This window comes from Botrytis porri (assembly GCF_014898465.1).
Source record: "Botrytis porri strain MUCL 3234 chromosome Unknown BPOR_001, whole genome shotgun sequence".
In the NCBI taxonomy this organism is placed as follows: Eukaryota; Fungi; Ascomycota; class Leotiomycetes; order Helotiales; family Sclerotiniaceae; genus Botrytis; species Botrytis porri.
Window position 1 is genome coordinate 282,907 of NW_024066075.1, and position 20,246 is coordinate 303,152.

The 20,246-nt window shown below is 44.1% G+C and overlaps 7 protein-coding genes across 7 annotated transcripts; 4 read left to right on the forward strand and 3 right to left on the reverse strand.

The window, feature by feature from the left end:
* Positions 1-8: 8 nt before the first annotated feature.
* On the reverse strand, positions 9-1,535 carry EAF01_000099 (uncharacterized protein). The gene is made up of 2 exons (XM_038908349.1): positions 1,252-1,535; positions 9-1,196 (listed from the first exon to the last, which is right to left on the reverse strand). The coding sequence occupies exons 1-2, from the start codon at positions 1,400-1,402 to the stop codon at positions 70-72; spliced, it is 1,278 nt and encodes a 425-aa protein (XP_038775255.1). The 5' UTR covers positions 1,403-1,535; the 3' UTR covers positions 9-69.
* Positions 1,536-1,759: 224 nt separating this feature from the next.
* Positions 1,760-4,093, forward strand: EAF01_000100 (uncharacterized protein; the record flags this gene model as incomplete). Its single annotated transcript, XM_038908350.1, has 2 exons — positions 1,760-1,845; positions 1,970-4,093. The coding sequence occupies 2 exons, from the start codon at positions 1,760-1,762 to the stop codon at positions 3,924-3,926; spliced, it is 2,043 nt and encodes a 680-aa protein (XP_038775256.1). The 3' UTR covers positions 3,927-4,093.
* Positions 4,094-4,481: 388 nt separating this feature from the next.
* Positions 4,482-8,267, forward strand: EAF01_000101 (uncharacterized protein; the record flags this gene model as incomplete). Its single annotated transcript, XM_038908351.1, has 1 exon — positions 4,482-8,267. One exon carries the CDS (start codon positions 4,482-4,484, stop codon positions 8,265-8,267), a length of 3,786 nt encoding a protein of 1,261 aa, XP_038775257.1.
* Positions 8,268-8,944: 677 nt separating this feature from the next.
* EAF01_000102 (uncharacterized protein) lies at positions 8,945-9,970 on the forward strand (the record flags this gene model as incomplete). Its single annotated transcript, XM_038908352.1, has 1 exon — positions 8,945-9,970. The coding sequence occupies one exon, from the start codon at positions 8,945-8,947 to the stop codon at positions 9,968-9,970; it is 1,026 nt and encodes a 341-aa protein (XP_038775258.1).
* A 1,065-nt stretch (positions 9,971-11,035) lies between these two features.
* On the forward strand, positions 11,036-11,572 carry EAF01_000103 (uncharacterized protein; the record flags this gene model as incomplete). The annotated part of the gene is made up of 1 exon (XM_038908353.1): positions 11,036-11,572. One exon carries the CDS (start codon positions 11,036-11,038, stop codon positions 11,570-11,572), a length of 537 nt encoding a protein of 178 aa, XP_038775259.1.
* A 556-nt stretch (positions 11,573-12,128) lies between these two features.
* Positions 12,129-13,136, reverse strand: EAF01_000104 (uncharacterized protein; the record flags this gene model as incomplete). The annotated part of the gene is made up of 2 exons (XM_038908354.1): positions 12,129-12,868; positions 12,926-13,136. 2 exons carry the CDS (start codon positions 13,134-13,136, stop codon positions 12,129-12,131), a joined length of 951 nt encoding a protein of 316 aa, XP_038775260.1.
* Positions 13,137-13,970: 834 nt separating this feature from the next.
* On the reverse strand, positions 13,971-19,424 carry EAF01_000105 (uncharacterized protein; the record flags this gene model as incomplete). The annotated part of the gene is made up of 4 exons (XM_038908355.1): positions 13,971-14,566; positions 14,662-15,641; positions 15,691-19,347; positions 19,405-19,424. The coding sequence occupies 4 exons, from the start codon at positions 19,422-19,424 to the stop codon at positions 13,971-13,973; spliced, it is 5,253 nt and encodes a 1,750-aa protein (XP_038775261.1).
* Positions 19,425-20,246: the final 822 nt, after the last annotated feature.

The following is a 20,246-nucleotide window of genomic DNA, read 5'->3' on the forward strand; positions in this document are numbered from 1 at the left end:
ACGCATTGTACCAAAGAACTGCCGATAATGGAGATCTGATCTGATCTGGTTACTTTATATCATACTTTTTTATATTTGCCTGACCTCTTTACCCTTCAATTCCGGTCGTTCAACTTCCCATTCGTCCCTGAGAACTGCATAAAGTAAATCTGCAACCACTAGGACACTCCAGCCAAGGCTCCACACGAGCGTAATTGCATAGAAGAAATTGGCATTTCCACTTCCGGCATAAATCCATAGATAGTAAAAGGCAGGTCCCAATAATGTTGCATATAGAACAGTAGAAGAGGCCAGGAAAGAATATCGCAATAACGGGAAAAGGTGGCTGTAGACTGGCAGCATTCCTAAGAATAGAGAGGTATCTGATATTGACGGATATGGTTTGAAAATCGCAAAGATTCCAAGGAGTATTGTGAGCACAAAAAGAGGCTGGCGTCGTACGCGAATGGTAAGGCCCCCGACATATGATGAAAGGTGTAGCCAGAATACACCGAGAAAGAATGACCTAAAAGAGTCAAACATTTCAATGAAGAAATACCACCACAGTCCAACATTGGGCGTGAGGTCTGGAAGAAGAAGTTGGACACCATAAGTTGATGATAGGAATTCCCAAGACCCTGTGATTATGTACGACATGTGTAGAAGGGAGTATAAGTAACCACAGACAGCTATGGCATTAGTACCAACGAACAATGGCAAAGACTCCTGACGCTTACTAGGACGTTGACGATCATAGCATAGCAGGACCAGAGGAGGGAAAAGAAGTATGGGATACATAGACAGGTACGCTGCGAATGCTATGGCGAACATCGAGGTATAAGATGCACCAACTAATGCTTTTGAAATGGCATACAATATAGCATAAGTTGTGAATATGCTTGTTGGACGGCCAATGCATGTTGCAATGGCGAATGGGTTGAAAAGAAAGGCAGCAGCAATTGCGAAGCTGGTCCACCGTTTATCCTTTCTAGGAGATGTGAAGAGCCTTGAATTCCCTGCCTCCCCAGACTCTGCTATATTGATTAAAGCATTTGCGCTGGCAAGGTCGACCAATGTGTACAGTAGGTATGTGAACGCGGGATAGATCGAAGAGCTCGGGAGGAGAGAGAAGAGAGGGAGGAATAACGGTGCCTGATGATAGACGCCACCATCGTATGGGGAGACATTGTGATTATAAAGAAAGAGGCCCTCTTGTACTATAAGAAGTTAGTCGCCGTGTCAATACTCATGTCTATGTATGGGAATATATACATCTCTTGAAGCTTGTTACTGGTGTAGAGATCTCGACTCTCGCCGTCAACAAGTCTGGGAGGCCCGGGAAAGATGCAAATAGTAACAGTCGAACAGCTGCTGCTGCACCAAAGAGAACTGCCTTCCTCCTATCGATACTCATGATGGTCATGAGTTAATATTAAGTTATTGAGCAAAAGAATGAAGCTCAATCATGAAATCGATTCCCTTTCTCATCTTATTTACCTGCTCCCTTACTCACTCAAAGCAGTAACCATCTTATGTACTTCAATTCATTCTCAACCAATAGATTTGTTTTGATGTTCTGTTGTTCTAGGGTCAAGTGGTCCGTGTAAGGCGGTGAGACGGTTCAACCAATAAGCAAAGAGTTCTTCTGTTAATCAGCGGATTGAGAAGCTTTGGAGAAATAAAAAAAAAGTTCTCTGGGAACTTTTTTATCAGCACGACTGAGAAACCCCCCCACGATACTATCTCCATTCTCATCTCGATCTCAATCGCAACAGCAACAATGGGAAGAATTAAGAAGAAGGGAACTTCTGGCCAAGCCAAGAACTTCATTACCAGAACTCAGGCAGTCAGAAAATTACAAATTTCGTAAGTACATATTCATATACATAGTAGTATCTGAAAAAGTCCTTTCCCCAATTCCTCCAGTCGCATCGTTGCTTCACTTCTACTTATGTGTTTAATAATAGTACTAATTTGTTGATTGAAACAGTCTACCTGACTTCCGTAAGCTATGTATCTGGAAAGGAATTTATCCTCGAGAACCAAGAAATAAGAAAAAGGCATCGAAATCCTCGACACATTCTACCACCTTTTACTACACAAAAGATATTCAATGGCTCTTGCACGAGAAGATTGTCGATGCTTTCCGTGAGCAGAAAGCTTTAGAGAAGAAAATCTCGAAAGCTTTAGGACGAGGAGATGCAAGCGACGCTGCGAGACTTGAACGCAATGCATCAAGACCGGAGAAGACTGGAAAGACTAAATACAATTTGGATCACATCATCCGAGAAAGATATCCCACATTCATCGATGCGCTACGAGATCTTGACGATTGCTTGTCAATGCTTTTCTTATTTGCAAATTTACCCTCGACCTCGACTGTTCCTGCAAAGATGATTGCGAGGTGCGAGAAGTTATGCTTGGAGTTCGAACATTATTTAATCGTCTCAAACAGCTTGCGCAAGTCATTCTTGTCTATCAAAGGAATTTATTACCAGGCAACGATACAAGGACAAGATATTTTGTGGTTAGTACCTTACAGATTCAACCAAAGAGTCACTGGTGATGTAGATTTCCGAATTATGGGTACCTTCGTCGAGTTCTACCAGACTTTGCTAGGATTCGTCAATTTCCGTCTCTACACTTCTGTTGGATTGGTATATCCACCAAAATTCGACGCGGCTAGAGATGATCAAGATGCAGGTTTAGGGGCATTCTCGTTGGAAGGGAATGGTATTGGTGCTATTGAACAACCAAAGCAGATCACCAATGGCGATGCTTCAAAGCCCGATCCTAAACTCCAAGCAGAGATTGACAAACTGATGCTTCAACTCAATGCACCAGAGAAGGAGGTCGAGGAGACAGCCAAAACTTCACCCGATGGCGATGATGAAGAACAAGCAACTGAGACCATTGATAAATTCGAGCCAGCTGCACCAGGTGGTGATATACTTATGCAACCTTCTTATTCTGCCACAGATCCATCGACTTTGTTCTCAAAGTTTACTTTCTTTTTATCAAGGGAGACTCCTCGCCAGCCTCTCGAGTTCATTCTTCGGGCATTTGGCTGCAAGCGTATTGGTTGGGACGCAGTCCTTGGAGAAGGTGCTTTCACTCATAATGAATCAGACCCATCGATTACCCACCAAGTGGTTGATCGCCCACCCGTACAGGTCCAACCTGAAGAAGACGAGGAAGCCAAGGAAGACAACCAAACAGCACAGCGTTTGAAGCCCGGAGCTCGAGTCCCTGGTCGCATTTATATTCAACCACAATGGATTTGGGATTGTATCAACGATGAGGAGCTCAAGAGACCAGATCTATATGCACCCGGTGCACAATTGCCTCCACATTTGAGTCCCTTTGTCAAGAAAGTACGTGGTCAGTATGATCCATCTGCCCCACTTGAAGACCAAGAAAGGGAGGACGAGGAACTCGAAATGGATAGCGGTAGCGAAGATGAGGCAGATGTCTCCGACGAAGAGGCAGCTGTTCAGAAACAGGATTTGGTTACGGCCATGGATGTCGATGAGACTGCTGAGGGTATGGATGTTGCTGGATCTGATGATGAATCAGATGAGACTCCTGATAAGGCCGATGAGTCTTTTGGTGGATTCTCTGAAGCCGAAAACAGCGAAGATGAAGAAGAGACCACTGCTCTGCGACGTCAACGAGAACTTGAGGCTGAGTTATCTGGTGTGGCCTTACAAGAAAAGGAAGTTGACCCAAGAGTTAAAGCTAAGACCGATGCCAAGAAGAAGGCTGCCAAGAAGGCAAAAGAAGAAGACGAGGAGTTGGAGAGATCTAAGATGATGATGAGCAGAAAGAAGAGGAAGATTCTAGAGAAGATGGTTTACAGTAATAAAAAGAAAGACGCAGAGGCAGAGGCACTAAGAGCCAAGAGAAGAAAGATAGAGAAGTCTGGAAAAGCAGCTCCAAGAGAGTAAGAGAATAATGGTGGTCAACGTAGCTGAGAAAAGTATGGCGTTCATGGCTTGGACAAGGAGTTTCAACCTGCATTTGGGGATTTATTACTGTGGTTATACCTGTGAATATTAGACTAGCCAATCTTTCTTTTATCATCATGAATGTTAAACACAAATCTGTGTGGCTTGTTATGATATTTTGTGACTTGCTTTGTGACTTTGTGAAACTTAAATTATTCTATATGCTTTTTGATGACTGATCATGTGATAGGTACCCAGGGCCTGAAAGATTTAAATACAGGGTCTCTTTATGCCTTTTTGGCATGGTCGGGTCTCAGAAACAGTAAAAAGCAAATTCGCGTCAGAACTACCGAATGTATACACTATGGCTGTGGATCATCATCTCTCCCGGCATGTGAAAGCTTAATCTGCTGATTGCTAAACGGAAAGTACAACTTCCAAATAACACAGCTATCGGGCAACGTCTTCTACTTTTCATTTTTCAACATGCGATAGCAATTATTCTCATAACTTGGATGCTGCTGCATAAACAGATAGCTAGGCCGGGAGAAAAACATGACATCTTATCCTCCCCTCGACGCCACGACAAGAAATAGTTCTAGCACTTCACCGATCGAACGCCGAACGACTTCAAGCACATATTCGAGTTCAACCCAACGATACAGTAATGACAGCAGCGAGACGGGCGAATCTAGTACGGCAGTCAGTAATCGAAATAGCTTTGCGACAATTACCTTGAACGAAGAAGGTAGTGAACAACAGGGTGGATTGGATGGAGGCACAGAGGACAAAAGTAAAAGGGACGGGAGAAGCAACCATAGGGCCCACAACAAGAGTCGAAGTAGTGGAGGATTTCTATTATCAAATTCTCTATTCTATCGCAATGCAGAGAGCTTATCTACGGCCACGGCAGAACAACAACCTCGCAATCGGGGATTTTTTCACGATGTGAAAGGTAAATCAGCGGATAAAAAACAGAGCAAGAGACAATCGCGTAATGGTACTACAGTAGGAAGTCCCCTGGCTTCCAATGTGGCGAGCGCTCCCACAGCCCAGGACATAGAAGAGGAAGATATAGTTGATGAAAATACGACGCCGCACAGTGATCATGGGCGAGGTACAAATGCGTCTGAAAAGCCTGTTACAAGCGGGCTTGATGTTGATTCTGCCCAAATCGTCAACCTGGCCCTGAATCTTAGTGAAAGTAGAAGAATCGCATCGAGACGTAATGCTTCTACACCATTACCCTCGAATGCTGTAGGCTTTAGAGATGAGATGGCAGGAGGCAGTCTACGTCACCATTTGCAGCAGCAAAGGAGAGTGTCCAGAAATATCTCACCGAAGCCTGACAGAACTGATAGGGCACTTACAAGTTCTCCACGCCTCTCATCTGGAATTAAAATTGGCCCTTTACCAATAACGCTAGATGCATCCGAAACTGCATACCAATACCAATTCTCTTCATCTACATTGGCAAGAGCAGAAAAGGCTAAAAAGGCAATTGAGCTCATGGCCCAATACCGTCGATTGTTACAATATGTCCCTCCATTGAAGGCCGGATCTGAGGAGAAGAATCAGCACAGCAGTCCAGGCTCTACGTCCGAACAACCTCATCGCATATTCGGCAGGCAATATAATCCTTTGCAGTATATCAGGAATAGAAAAGTGCGTGCTCGAGCTCGGATTTCCATTGATGGAGAAGCACAAGAATTTGGAAATGTCCACAAGGTCTCATGGTGGGTTGATGAAGTTTCAAAAGCTGCTCTAAGTGACAATTTTGTCAACGGAAATCATGTAGCACTACCGCCATTCTCAAAAGCTATAGAAGAAGGCCATTCGCCCCATACATCACCTCAATCTGCGGGGAGTAAGAATCAAAGCGCACTTAAATTGGCAAGACCCAGAATTGACTGGGCTACTAGTCCTGCAGATATGCTTGCAGACATCTTCTGGATGGAACAGGGTGACAATAAGACGCTGATTGAAGATCGAAATGGGAGACCAATATTTCCTCGAAATCCTGAGCCTAGGCAATCCATCCCACGCAAACCCGACGACTTTGACATGCTTAAATCACCGGATCGCTCTCATCACAAGAAATTGAACTCGGCTGTTGACCTTCGAATCGATACTAAGCTTCCAGAGTTCAGATCTTCTAAGGTTGATTCAGATAAGCATCTGGAAAGTAAAGCCTCCAAGGTTCGGCACAAACTACATGATGCAACTCATGCGCAACATGGTAGCCACAGTGTAAGCCGCGAACGTTCCCGCTTTCTACGATCTAAGAGTAGATCTAGTTCCGATTCCTCCGACAGTGAACATATAAAAAGGTTTTCGAAACGGAGACGTAGTGGGACGAACGACAGTCAAGAAGATCACGGTAAAGACATTCTCGAAAAACAGATGTTGGAAATGCTTGCCAAGGAATCTGATGATTCCAATTGGATGACACCCAACAAGCTGGATAAACAAGTTTCCGTTCCAGCCATTGAAACACCAACTCTCCCTGTCCTCAACAGTGGGGAGAAATCGGACTCGAGTATAAGTTTGCATCAAAAAAGGACGGATCTGAAGGGTGTCAATAAAGATTCTCCTATCAAGAAAAAACATCCTTTCATATCTACCCCATCAGGACGACCAAGCCTCGAAGTACCGGGCTTTAGTCCTCGAAACTCTTTGGATGGCCTTGACACTACTGCTCCCAATTCCCCACAAATACGTGCCTCAAAGTTATCTAATTTTGTTCCTAGTATTGGACTAGACCTCTCATCACCTCGTAGTCGCCGGTCGTCGCCAAACAGAAAACGGGCCCTATCACGAGTCAGGTCCAAGATTAATCCGTTCCGTGAGCACAGCAGAGACCGCAGTGTTGAATACGAACCAGAGAGATCTCGTGTATCGATAGACTCTATTGGTTCCATAGACTCGAGACTTGATCCTAGAGATCAAGTTTCTGAAACTCTCAATGGCCGTAACCGGTCCCTGAGCCCCACGAAGAAACTCACGTCAAGAGACACAGATGAAAGTGCAAAGTCTTTGAAGAAACAGACAAGCCTACGGAGGGGCAAAGGTGACGAACCACCATCAGGTATCCGAGGATTGTTCAAGGGCTCTCGTGGACCTGTTGCCAGAGTTAGCGAGTTTTTATGGAAAAAGGATTGGAACAATTCTACTGCTTCAACCGATGAATCCGACATAGAAGATTTCCGCACGCCGGTGCGCGATAACGAAAAGACACCATTTCTGGATAGGCATGACTCGAGGCCAGTAGATGTGGAAGTGCCACATGATAAGTCGATTCCAACTTATCTCAATGACATGCCTTCATTCAAGTCGCCTTTGGAAAATCGCGGAAGGTCCACACAAAGTCGCAAAGCAGAAGCAGTCATTGAAGCAGAGCCTTCGGATGTTGAAAACTCCTCCAGTTCAAAACTTGAACCTCCTCCAAGAATCGAAATAGACGGCGTTTCACCAGCATCATCTCCAGAAGGAGGAAACCGACATGATTCTGATGTCTCTGATAAATCAACTCACAAAGGGAGCTATGCTCGAGGTGTTCGTAACGCGGACGCTCGATTGAATGCCATACTCGGATATCCTGGCCATAGAGTCGATACAATACCAGTAACTGGCTTGTCACACATCACAGTGAATGACAATAGACGCCCCTCACTTGATATAAATCGTCGTTGGAGCCACTCTGATAGCGGGGTATCAACTCATCGTGGTCCCATGACGAGACGAGACATTGCATACGTTAAAACGCGTCTCTACTCGTCTGGCGTCAAGTCAATGTACCTCACACGTCAAGCCGCGGAACCTGTAGACTTTCGAACTGCGCAGGAGAAATGCTACAAAGGTATAGTTTCACTCACTAATAAGCCTCTTCCTCCGGTCCCAAGATCACAACAGCATATATTAGCAGCAAACATCATTAGGGATGACATCCAACTTTCAACACAATTATGGCAAAAATCTCAAGAAAACTTCTCCATGCATACCATTCAAACGCTTCTGAACGAAATGGGGGCTCTACATAGTCGTCTAGTGGATAATTTAACTCCAATGGCAAGAAAGGCAGCGGATGAAGCAGACGAGGTCTCCAAAGACCTGGTCACGAGCCAGATATTAGAAGTGAACAAGTTGATGGCTAGCATGGATAAGATGATCCGGAGAAGGAGGAGAAGATTTAGATGGGTGAGAAGAGGAGGGTGGGTGCTGGTGGAATGGGCGTTGGTGGGAGTAATGTGGTATGTTTGGTTTATGGTTGTATTGTGCAGGGCTGTTATGGGGATTGGAAGAGGTGCGGTGGGAGCTGTGAGGTGGCTATTTTGGCTGTAAATGGTGTTACAGTCCTATTCAATGCAAAGAAGAATTTGTGAATCGATGAAGAACTTCACATTAACAACGGAGCAGTGTGGGAATATTCTATCTTGTATGATATGCTGGGTTTCGCAAGTGGAGCAATGGGTTTGGAAACAAAAGAGCTATGGATGAATAGGATGGATGGACTCGGAAAAAAGTTTCTTTTGTCGGTAGAATTGGAAAGAACACTTTTAATACATAATGATACCCGATAATCTAGTCTAATACAACAAATTTCAATAAGAGGTTCAGTAGTATACTTTAAACCTTCGTGTGATCTGAGATAATTCCCAGTATGAGATGAAGATGCTTGCTTGGTGAATCAGTTGAGCATTTGGATAATTGCCGACGACTAACTCATCGGTGTTTTTCTTTGTCTCTCTCACTCCGCTTCCTTTATTCTTCTGATCCCACAATTCTATTTTGGACCAACATCAATAGCGATTCTTTGTCTCGGGTCTTATTGTTGGTTGATAACACTGAAACAACTCACGACAGTCATGTATTTAAGCTTTTCAATCCCCCTATTTGATTTTTCTACATCTTTCACTATCTCCCAATACACATATCACAGCAACCAGCTCGCGAACCAATCCCAGCATTTGATCATTCTACGTCTATCTACAGATACTAGCAAGCAAAAGTGAGACATCATGTCACATAAAGCCAAAGCTCCGGTATACAATACCGACAATGGCGAAAAACCACCTCCATCGATCGAAGACGAGAGAATTAGTCCCAAAACTTTCTACAAGCTAGCTGCTCTTGCTTTAGAATCTGACTCTGAATCTGGATCTGGATCTGAGGTTGAGGAGTATGAAGCTCATCAGGGACCATATTATGATTACAGACATGAAGAGAGATCTCGTGCGAGATCTCCATCTCCTGAGCCTGTTTATAGGCAATCGAGCTGTAAGTCTTATGGAAGAGAAGAATATCGCAGACCAACAGTTCCTCAGCCAGATCCGACAGAAGAATATCGTGCCCGAAAGCGAGCCGAGCGAGCGGCTCGAGCTGCCAGGGATGATGAGCCTCAACAATCTCGCCGTAGCCGCAGAGCTCCTTCCCCTGAGAGAAAAGAGTATCGTAGAGGTAGAGGAGAATATCGCAGACCTCATGTTCCTCATCCATCCCGAAATCAATACTACAACCCCAGAGCTCGATCACCATCTCCTCCTCCCACACGACCAAGATATCAACCCGAATCTTCCCACAAATCTTCTTCGTCCTCATACTCATCTTCTAGTCGCACACGTGCAGAGATATTAAGGAAGATGGAAGAAGAACGAGAAGACCGAGAAAGAGTCAGAGAGGATCTTCGAGCAAGACAAGAACTCAAAAAGGAGAGGCTGAGAAGACAGCATGAAGAAGAATTAGATTATATCAGATTGCGAAGAGAGGAGGAAGAAGAAGAAGAACGTCTTAAGGATCGTCTTAGACAGAGACAAAATGGTCCAGACGAAAAATATCAATTTCGTTCCAAGCACGAACCCCACAAAAGCTCCAGATATGAAGAACCCGGAATATATGAATCTCGCTCGAGACCTAGCTACAGAGATCCAGAATACGGGTACGACTATACGAGAAAGGAAGTTAGAGTTCCGGAGCCGAGAAAGGGGGAGAAATTGAGAGTCGATGTCCCTGAGGGGTGGAGAGTTGTTATGGTGGTTGAGGATTAGAATTTGGAAGAGGTAAGTCAGGGCAGTGGTTCTACTGTTGTTTTCTTTTGTGGTAGTATAGAATTCTTCGTCTTTCTTAAAGTCACTCCTTATATCGATCTCTTTGAGTCATTTCTTTTACACACTTCTTCAGTCCATTCCCTTGAGTCATTTCCTAGAATATAGATAGATAGATAGATATTTCTTAATTATTTTTTCTAAAGTCATTTGTTTTCGATTGGAATGAGAAATTCCCAAGTGGGAACGATAATAAATTCAAGTTTTCATTTTGAACACGATACACATAATAAAAGTGTGAGTAATTTAGTGATTATATAATTGTAGTTTTCTGCGGGCTTTTTTTTTTCAGTATGTTTTTGAGATAGATCATGGTATTGAAAAGCTGGCCGAGCAAAGGGTTGAAAGCTATGTGATGTAATATTTTATGGTATCAGAGTCATGTTGTGTTGCGTTGACATTTGTTCGTCCGATAATGATGTGTAAGGCATTTGGTCTGGCATCCGCTCCCTCACGTGGGTAATCTGTCCAGTAGGTCGTTCGAATTATAGAATGTATGATGCTTCTTTTTGACTTAAGTTGGTCTACACTGGTCCAGACTTTCTAGATTTTTCCAGGTGTTTTCGTGAATATCAGACCTTCAGAAGTAATGCCCTCGAATTGGTCCTTCACAAAGTGCCATCGTCTCATAATCTTCAAATTCCAAATTCCGCCCATGTTTGTGTGTCGTCAAATCATATTGATCTCTTCACCCTTCAATTTTCAAATCAAAGACAGAAAATCGATGGCGAAGAAACAGAGCAGGCCTAGATTCGAATCGCTTATTAGAACAGTACAACACACATTCGTCGTTGTTCTGTGATAGTTTTTGTCTCATCAGAGCCAAATACCTGTTCTCACTTCCACGAACAATGCCACTATTCCAAACCTCTTGTTCGAAACAACTCCTCTTCATGACGATAAATAGCTCTCGGTCCTGCCATTCTGTCTTTACTTCCATAAAAACCAAAAGATCCTAGATCTAATAACACTAATCACCAAAAACTAACCCAAAAGACTAATCTCAACATGCCAGCACAAGAAGTCACCACTCCCAGCTGCCAAGCAACCCAAACTTTCCACAATCACTGTGGCCACACAGTCACCACCTTCACCCATCACTCAGACCTCTGCGTACGGAAACAGGACAGCCGACCCTCCACTTCCAGCTCCGCAATCTCAAATGCCAGTGCAAAGCTTCAACGCTCAGCCAGCTCCGCGTTCAAAGGCATGGGACAGAATTTGGGAAAATTGGCTCGGCGACTAACTCTCCGATCCTCTCAACCACAGCAGCCCCAAACCACTTCTCAGGAATTCACGTTCACAGCTCGAGTCGCCTGTCCTCAAGTCCTTTACGAGCCCCTCTATCAATCCTATCCCTGTCCACCTTGCGCAAAGGCCATGGGAATGGGGCCTGGAGACTTGGATAAGATTTTCGCGGGCACCGAGGAAGAGAAGTGGCAACAGAAGAAAGAGATGCTCAAAGCGAAGGCGGATGGTTGGGCTGCGAAGATGGGAGAGTGGGAACGGGGGGTTAGAGTTCCGAAGAAAGACGGAAGTTCATAAGTAAGTCAAGTTTTCCTTCTCTCCCCTTTCCTTTTGATTACGACTAAATAAGAATAAATTCTATATATAAAAAAAACCCCCCGAAAAAATGCAAGTGCTTTGATCATGCAAGACAACATCTAGTCTTGGTAAGTAATATGAATGTACAATTTCCCTCGAAAATACCGCTTTGAACACGTGAAATGAATTGTAAACTGATTTTAATGAATAAAAATCTGCGATGTGTAAATAGCTCTTGAGAATAACCGCAATAATGCAAGTAAATCTATTAATCTATATCTTGATACTAGAAATAGGTGTGGAATGTTCTCCAAAAATTTAGTATCATTCGGCAAGCATTTCCACAGAGTCTCAATATTGATTGATACATTCAGACATTTTTCGTTTTTACAAGTGCACTAAAACAATGGATATCATTTTGTACAATGCACATCCTCACACGCACCTAAACCCTGTAGCCTAGAGCAGCCTTAACGCCAATTCATAGATACAAACTTACCATTCACATTACAACAACATTGTATCCACAGTCTAACTCATCAACCACACGATTTCCTCAAATTCTCCCTCCCACAACCCCAGCCTGATTCCCATTTGCAATCCCTCCGCTTCTCCTCCTCAACCTATTTCCAGCCTTCTCTCTAAACCCACTATTCGTGAACTCTCTCATTCCCTGCTCTTTGATTGCGCGGTTCTGTTCGAGGTCCTTTTGATCTCGGAGTCCTCCTGCGATCGCAGAGTTTACACTTCCCCTGAGTGCTTCTCCGGCTCCATGGATACCTCTCGCAGCATTCACAATATTCTCTCGTTTGCCTCCTGGACGAGAGAAATTAACGTTAGGTTTTGTAGGACTATTTGGCGTTTGTGGTTCATTGATTGACATTCTTGGTGGATTGATTGTATTTGGGTTTGATGTTAGGTTCTGATCGTGAAGATCATGGTTGGCCTGTGAATTCATTTGAGCATTTGTGGTGCTGGTGTTGGTGCCGGTGACGTTCAAGGGACTGGGGGCATTCGGATCCATGGTATGGTCTATCACGAGAGGGGGAACGGGATTGGAGTTTCGAAGTGGTGAACGTTCGGGAATTACACGACCCCCACCAGTACTTGTTCTTCGCAGGGACTGTTCTGCTTCTGAAGGTACTGGTGTTTGAGTAGGCTGAGGAGTTCCAATTGGTGGAACAGGTGGCTCATTTGAAGGGTAGGTTGTTGTTGATGCAGGAGAAGGGTCGATTGAGGGGTCATATGGGTGAGTGTAAGTCTGAGTTGAACCATCATTACGGACTGTTGTGGTTGCTTCTCCATGTCAGATTTCTGTTCAGTCGCCGAATAGATCTAGTCTTAGATACTTACTTGTGGTGGTGGTGGTTGTCGTTGTCGTTGTGGTTCCAGGATTTTGATTTTGAGCTTGATTCACTCGGGTATCTGCGCTCGAGATATTGCTACTTCTAAAAGAATCATTATTGCGATTGTTCGAGAGCCTATTTTCATCGTCCGGAGGAATTGGGAGTGTCGCTGAAGGTAGTTCAAGGCGAGTTTTGTCTTTAGTTCGGAATAACCCCATGGTAATATTCAAGTCTAATAGAAAATAGTGTAAAATACTAGTTGATTGAAAGTCGTAGAGAATTGTGTATAAACTTAAGCTCTCCAATCTCTTCTGACGTAATTACGCATCAAAATCTCAAAGCAGGATATAATTGTCGATCACTTCTATGTCTGGACGAATGGCGGGGTGTTGCAGGAGATTGCGCCACAAATTCCACACTTCAATTGTGGGCTTCAGTCATTACGTAGCGCCACAAAATGGGATTTCCTCCTAGATGTGGGAGTGGCCATTTGCATTTGAATATGGGCAATGAATGAACAATTGTGATCGATTCAAAAAATAAGGTTAATTCTAACTATAAGATTAACGGAAGCTATTGATTAGTCCGATAAGTTGTTAGTCGAGTAGACCATTGGCTTGCTTGAAACTTACAACTCGAGACTTGTCCATGATCAGTTAGACGACTGTAACTCGCCTACTATGTAACCCCCTTATACATAAGCGAATTATACAACCAACATGTAATTGCGTCAGCTTTTCTATGGTATGCAATTGAATGACCATGCAACTGCAGCTCATGACTTATTTATTGTGAGTACACTATTCACAGCCTGGCCATCTATACATGTTCAAATTGGTGTAATCATTACTGCATTTGATTACTGGAAATTATATTTTGAAAGTTTATACCAACCATGTACTATTTCAGTCCTTAATTTTCAATACATAGAACTCATCTCAAGTACATGCGGACATACGCCAGATAAACAGAACAATTATTTAACATGTAGCCAAATATCCTATTCAACAATTTATTTCTTCAGATCTCCCAAGACTTGACGTGCATGAGACTCACAACGCTCCCGACATTAACGTGTCGTCAGTTTGAATCGGCGATGGTCTACTGCCTCTCTTTTTTCTACCCCCTTTTCCACCAGCACTCCCGCTTCGATTCCTTTTCTTCCCGCCACGGCTGGTCCTCGATACCAGGGCCCCATCAGAACCACGCTTCCCCTTCCTCTCTCTCACTCCACCTCCAATATTCCACCCCCCTGCATTTTGCAGCGCCCGCTGCTCCTCCATCTCCATAACCGCCAATTCACCTTCATACTTCTCCCTCTCATCCCTTGTCATACTCTGCCAACTCTTTCCCTTGGCCAGTTCTTCAATCATTTTGATCCTTTCATTTTCTTTCTGCCATCGACGGTAATCATTTATTGCCCTTGCTTCGTTGTCTTCTCTGTAGTATTCGGTGAGGTTAGGTAAGCCGGCCATAGATTGGGCGGCGGCAATGGTCTTCTGGCGCAAAATTTCGACAGGCATACTTCTGGGACGAAAGGAAGGGGGGATTCTGGGGAGTGCAAAATGGTCTATCGGTGACTGGGGAATAGTGGGGAGAACTTTATCGAGGAGGCTCTTTGGCTTAGGCTTAGGTTTGAACTCGGGAACTGTGTGATATAAATGTTAGTACCATTGATTCCCCGGACGACATTAAATTCACCAAGGGAAATGCGAGACGAGACAAAAATTAATGGAAACTTACCATCTTTTAAATCCTCCGTGATCCTCCAACTCTGATAAGCCTGTTGATAAGGCGTCTCTCCGAATGGGAAATTAGGTGGCCCGCCCCCAACATGCACCGGCTCCTGCTTTTTCCTCAACGATTCCATCTTCTTCTCCTCATTCGACTTTCTGACTGCCGGTTCCTTGACAACCTTTGCCTGTACCACCGGCCCACTAACCTTGATGACTTGTTGACTCGCAGGACTCTGTTCACATGGTGGCCATCTTCGCATGCTGAAATACTGACGCGGTTTATAATATTCTGTAAAAGTGCGACCCGCGACTACAGTGCGCACAGGGTTAACCAATCTATCACGGGCAAATCCCCAAACATTTTCTTTGATGGGGAAACGAGATTCCCAGTTATTATTTAGTTCTTCGATGACTTGGGTTTGAATCACTAGGGCAGAGTATTGCAAACGGGTGGAATACGGGACAGAGGAGTCGAGAAGTGTTTCGACGTTAAGACCATGGTCGGTGAAGATGTCAGGGGCGACCTTATAGAGATCAGACGCGATACGAATTAGAGTTATATTGTTTGGGTTGGGGTTCGCTGGAGGTACGTTGGGTTCCCCAGGGTATAGCTCTTTGCCTTCTAAGCGTTTCATAGTGTCTGAGTAACTCTGGTGAACAACTTGAAGGCTGAGTTCTCGCGTGTAGTGCATTTTGTCCATTGTGAGTTCTTCCGTATACATAGCGATTGCTCTACCGAACTTGAAAGCCGCCTTTTCGACAAAGCTGTAGAGGTTAGGCTGGATGATCGGAGGTCCCGTGAATCCAGCCGCATTATATTGAACGCTGAAGGTGTTGGTTGCTTCATCCCAGTGAATTCCATAGCCGGCAAATGCTCGACGTCGATCGTCGATATACTTCATTTCGGGATGACCTGTGAGTGCAACTCTTGCCACACGATCAAGCTCGAAGTCAAGTTCAAGTTCAGGTTGCAGACCTGTTTCAAAACTAAACAAATTAGCTTTTTTGATATCAAATTAAATGGCATGAGACATACTGTATGTGATGGTATTCATGCATTGTCGTAAAGTGTCTTCTAGCTGTGACCCTGTCGAAATGAGGCAAATTATGTCTAGTCCTACGATCATTTATATGCTGGAGAAGTTGTAACATGGGCACAAAATCGGTACTCTTGACACGGGGATCATACTTGTTGATTGTACGAATATCTCTCTGGGCCAAAGGATAAGTGCCTATCGGTGGTTCACTCGGGCCCCTCTCTGATACCCAGTACGGAGGTTTCTCAGCTTCTGGCAGTGCTTCAATATCTCTTTCAAACTCATCGAGAATCTGTCTAGGCATATCTTCTTTGTCATCTGCGACCGGAGGATATGGCAGCCAATGACAGTTCCAAGATGGTTCGGTTAGTTCCCGGAGGACACCGAGTTCTTGTGGTACCAATTTTACCTCAATACCATCTGCTACTTCGTTAAGCGGATCGAATTCTCGACCAGGCTCAAATATTACACCTCTCTCAATACGTGCAAGAACTGCTGTCAGAAATGGCCTCGGGTAGGTCTTGGCTGCATGTAACAAAGCATCCCAAGTCGGAGTCAAATTTCCCAAATATTTCGCAGCAGCGTCTTGGTATTCGAACATGGATGGAATTGTAAAGGGGCCATTAAAATTAGCCGGTGGTGGAACATAACCCGGGGTAGTCTTAATGATTTTCTCACGAGCATCATACCAGTCGTCATCTTTCCATCTAATGTACTCAACCATGAGTTTGGTGTAGTACTTTGTGTCCAATTCTACGGGTCGCTTGGTCGGTTCAAGTTCTATTGATATTGGAACTTCTGGCAGAGGTTTCTGCCATGGCGAAGGAATTACAACGCGACGGAAGAGATCATCCGGGCGGCGTTGTTCATAATTGGAAGCTAAAAAATTCAAAGCTATTTCAATAGCCGCTCGTTGAATACCCCTTCTTTCGGCCTTGGACTGAAAGTTTAATGCGCCCGTGTCATAGCTGGAAGCTGTTTGCGGATAGCCTAGGATAAACTGTTGCCAATTTTGTTCTCGATTGCGATGGATACCAGTATCGAGGTCGGGTACAAGAGAAAGAGTATCAACCTTCTTAGGATGAATGGATACCGGTGAAGGTGGTTCAGTGGCGAGGTAAAAGACACCAGGAAGATTGTCGGTATCAACATCTGTGTCGACAAAATCTACACTTTGTAATACTTTGATGGTTTTGTCCGTCAATTTAGAATTGGCTGCAGCTTTGACCCCGATCACAGTCCGTCTCTCTTCCTCATCAAGCCTCTTCTTGATGAGGCCCCATTCTTTTTGCAAACCGGCGAGAAAAATGGAAGATGCATCAGCTCTCAGGCCATGAATTTCATCCTCAATCTTGTCTAATTCTGCTTCTATCTTTTGCAAAGCCGGAGAACCTAGCAGACTCGCATAGGTTTTCTTCTTATCTTGGTCCCATCCTCCACCACTACCTTGTACGACGTCACCATCGTCAGGAATGTCCTTGTTCAGTTGTGCGTTGAGTGTGTTTAAAGTATCTGGGTCCAATCTCCTATGGGTCTGATATAGAACGGATGGATCGCGCTGTCTCAATACGGGAGCTTTTCCAGCATCAGGTGCATCGACGAGAGTTGCTGGTATGGTTGGTGTCAGGAGAGCTTGCTCATCCTCCGGCTTATAACTCCTTATCTCGATTCCAACTCCTTCGAATCCCGCTAGCCAAGGATCCAGAATATCAGCAAATGCCTTGAGTGCCTTATCTCGAACCTTTTTGTTTTCACTGAGTGTTTGGTCATACATTCGACGAAGTCGAGGATAAAAGAAAGGCGCTAGATTTTGTCGAAGTGCTGCCATTCCGACATGATTCAGTACACCACCTTGGTCGCTTTTTGCTTTTAGAAGTCGATGAATTCTTTCCAATTGCTTTTCCAACTCCGGAGAAAGCTCAGGTTTGGGAGTAGTCCAAGGTACGTAGAAGATATATGGTTGCAAGAAGTCGGACGACATCTTATGTCTTGTTGGGTCAGTCCTTAGAGCTCCCTTTTGCAATGGTAACAATACAATCCATGGTGCGCCACCCTCAATATCGGCTTCTGCACGTTGAAGTTCTGGTTCGTTCTCGAAAATAGTCGTCCAGAGATCCCGTAGTTTCTTGATATAAGGATCAATCACGGCTCTGTCTCCCGCACTACGAGAGGCGAGCCAATTTCTCTTAGATGGTAGATCGAATGCTTTATCCCAAAGCAAAGGAACGTGTCTCGTTTTAAATTGAGCCCAATGTTCTCCCACTTCACCAAAGATATCAGGTTCGACAGGTGCAAGTATCTCAGCCATTCTCCCTAGTATCCACCAATTGCAAGTTTGCGGACCTTTGCTGTCACGACATTCTCGCATAAGCTCATGAAGCTCTTTCTGCATTGCATTGACCTCCCGCATTCGTTCCCCATATTCCCGTGTGATGTTGATCTTCGTAGGGTCGTACGTATCTTTGTTGACCATGTCTGGCTCGTCAAAGAACAACTGTATTTGAGGGGTAGTCTTAGCAGAGAGATGTTCCAACAGCTGATCTTGTAAATCATTGTACTTCTTCCAGTCATCTTTAACAGCTCTGTATTCTTCATCTGTCATATCGCCTTTCCTTTGCCCAGTTGAATAAATATTAGCGTTACGCTCAAGCTTTTTGGCCTCTGGGGTTGGAAATAATCGCAAAAAGCCTTTCAAGGCCGCTACACTCCACTGTTTGGCATGACGTAGATCTCCACGTCCAATGGAAATGACATTCTCCCTGTACTCATTCAAATAGTATCGTACCGCTTCCAAGTATCCTTTGACTACAGGTGGTAGAGGGTTGTGCTTTGGCTCAAGTTCACTTTGCCCTTCTGGAGTAACCCCTAGAACCTGGCCGCTACCATACCAAGGATCAGCGCTACTTTGGGTCTTCCCAGTATCTGATATACCGCGGATAGGATCTGTCCAAAGAGGAATTAATGCCGGGTTTTTATTTGCATCAACATATGCGTGATTCTCAATTTTGAAAAGATTTCGATTCTCTTCCTCTTCCGTAAGATCCGTCAGAGTTTTCTTCGCATCTTCTTTGATAGCCCTGAGAAATACCGCGTGATCTTTAGTACGCTTAACTGTGAAAGGAGGCCGATCTTCACGAATTTGAGTCTGTGTACCATTGATTTCTTTCGTTTCGCGAATAGCAAGAGTCACTTCATTCGACATAAGTCTCGTGCTATAGGGTTGGATTTGAGGAGTGTCTACACATAAAGGATCACCGAGAGCTGATTTCTCCATGCGATCATGCCAGTCTGCTTGAACATCTGTCATTACTTTTGCATCTTTGAAGAGGCTCTTGTCGCATGGGACTCGGTGCTTCTCAATGTGAGTAAGATACTCTTGTATTTGATTAAGCTTGTCTTTGAAGTCTAAGCATCGGTTTGCATCTTCGTCGGCAAGAAACGTCTTGATTTGTTCAAGGCGTTCATTTGCCGGCGGCTGTTCGTGGCCTCTGAAAGAAGTTTTTGGGTCGGGACGTGTTTCCACAGGCGCTCTTTCAGTCAAGAACTTCGGAACTTTCAACTCCCTAGGCGGTATGGGGGGTTGTGATTCATGTTCATCAGTTTGATCAGACTCGTCTCTATTGTCCTCTCCTGGAGAGAGGTCCTCATGGTCCGTTCTTTTTGAGAGAAGTTAGATCGAATGGCCTTTCTTGTGATATATCGACTTGACTTACCCCTTTGGTTGTATCTCCATGAGTACTTGTGATGATTCCTACTTCTACTTCTTTTCCAAAAGTTAATGATACCGGATGACTGCAATCTTACAGAGGATAGAAAGCTTGAGATTAGTGAGTTTGCTACTGAGAGTTGGGTCGAAGTCCTGCTTAAAATGTTCTTTGTATGCAAGCTTTTACTTTCATACAATATTTTCTTTCAGGAGAAATAGCTAAGCTACCATTTGCATTCAATTGAGCTTCTCGAAAGAAAAACACCTGGAAAAAAAACCTAAACATTCCTCACAATGAAACAATAGGGTAAGCAATATCGCACATCGCGGGGTAAATTCTTGCACATACATCAATAAACGCGGACCACCGAGTCTTAGGTGAATGAAAATGATCAAAGATACACACACAAATTGTATGTATGATGTATTTAGTCAATTACCACAATTTAGAAGGCAGAGGTGGCGAAGACATCTCCACCTTCTCAGTCTTGTGGAGGCTCTATCTCTCAAGGAAGCAGCTCCCCCAAAAAATTGTCCTTTGTCACACATCGTCTTTCAGACTGCAAACGGAGCGAGTCCAGTCTCGGATTTCTTTATCAACAATTCTATCTCTGTCCTTTTCAAATCCTGGGAGAAACTCTCTTTCAACCTCCTTTGCTAACTTGTTTTTCTTTGTTGTGATGAATAGAATGAGTCTTTGTGAACTTGCTTGTTCTGACCCATTTGAACTTGAAACACAAATTGAGTTGAGCTACTCAATCAATCAATGAATTCACAGATTGAAAAGTTCAACAAAATACCGAGAAGGTATAGAAAGTTGATGCAATGGAAAAAGTTTTCCAATCATTT

Coding starts and splice junctions, on each gene's coding strand:
- EAF01_000099 (XM_038908349.1), bottom strand. CDS start 1,402: ATGACCATCATGAGTATCGATAGGAGGAAGGCAGTTCTCTTTGGTGCA. Junction 1,197..1,251: donor AGTAACAAGCTTCAAGAGAT/GTATATATTCCC, acceptor AACTTCTTATAG/TACAAGAGGGCCTCTTTCTT.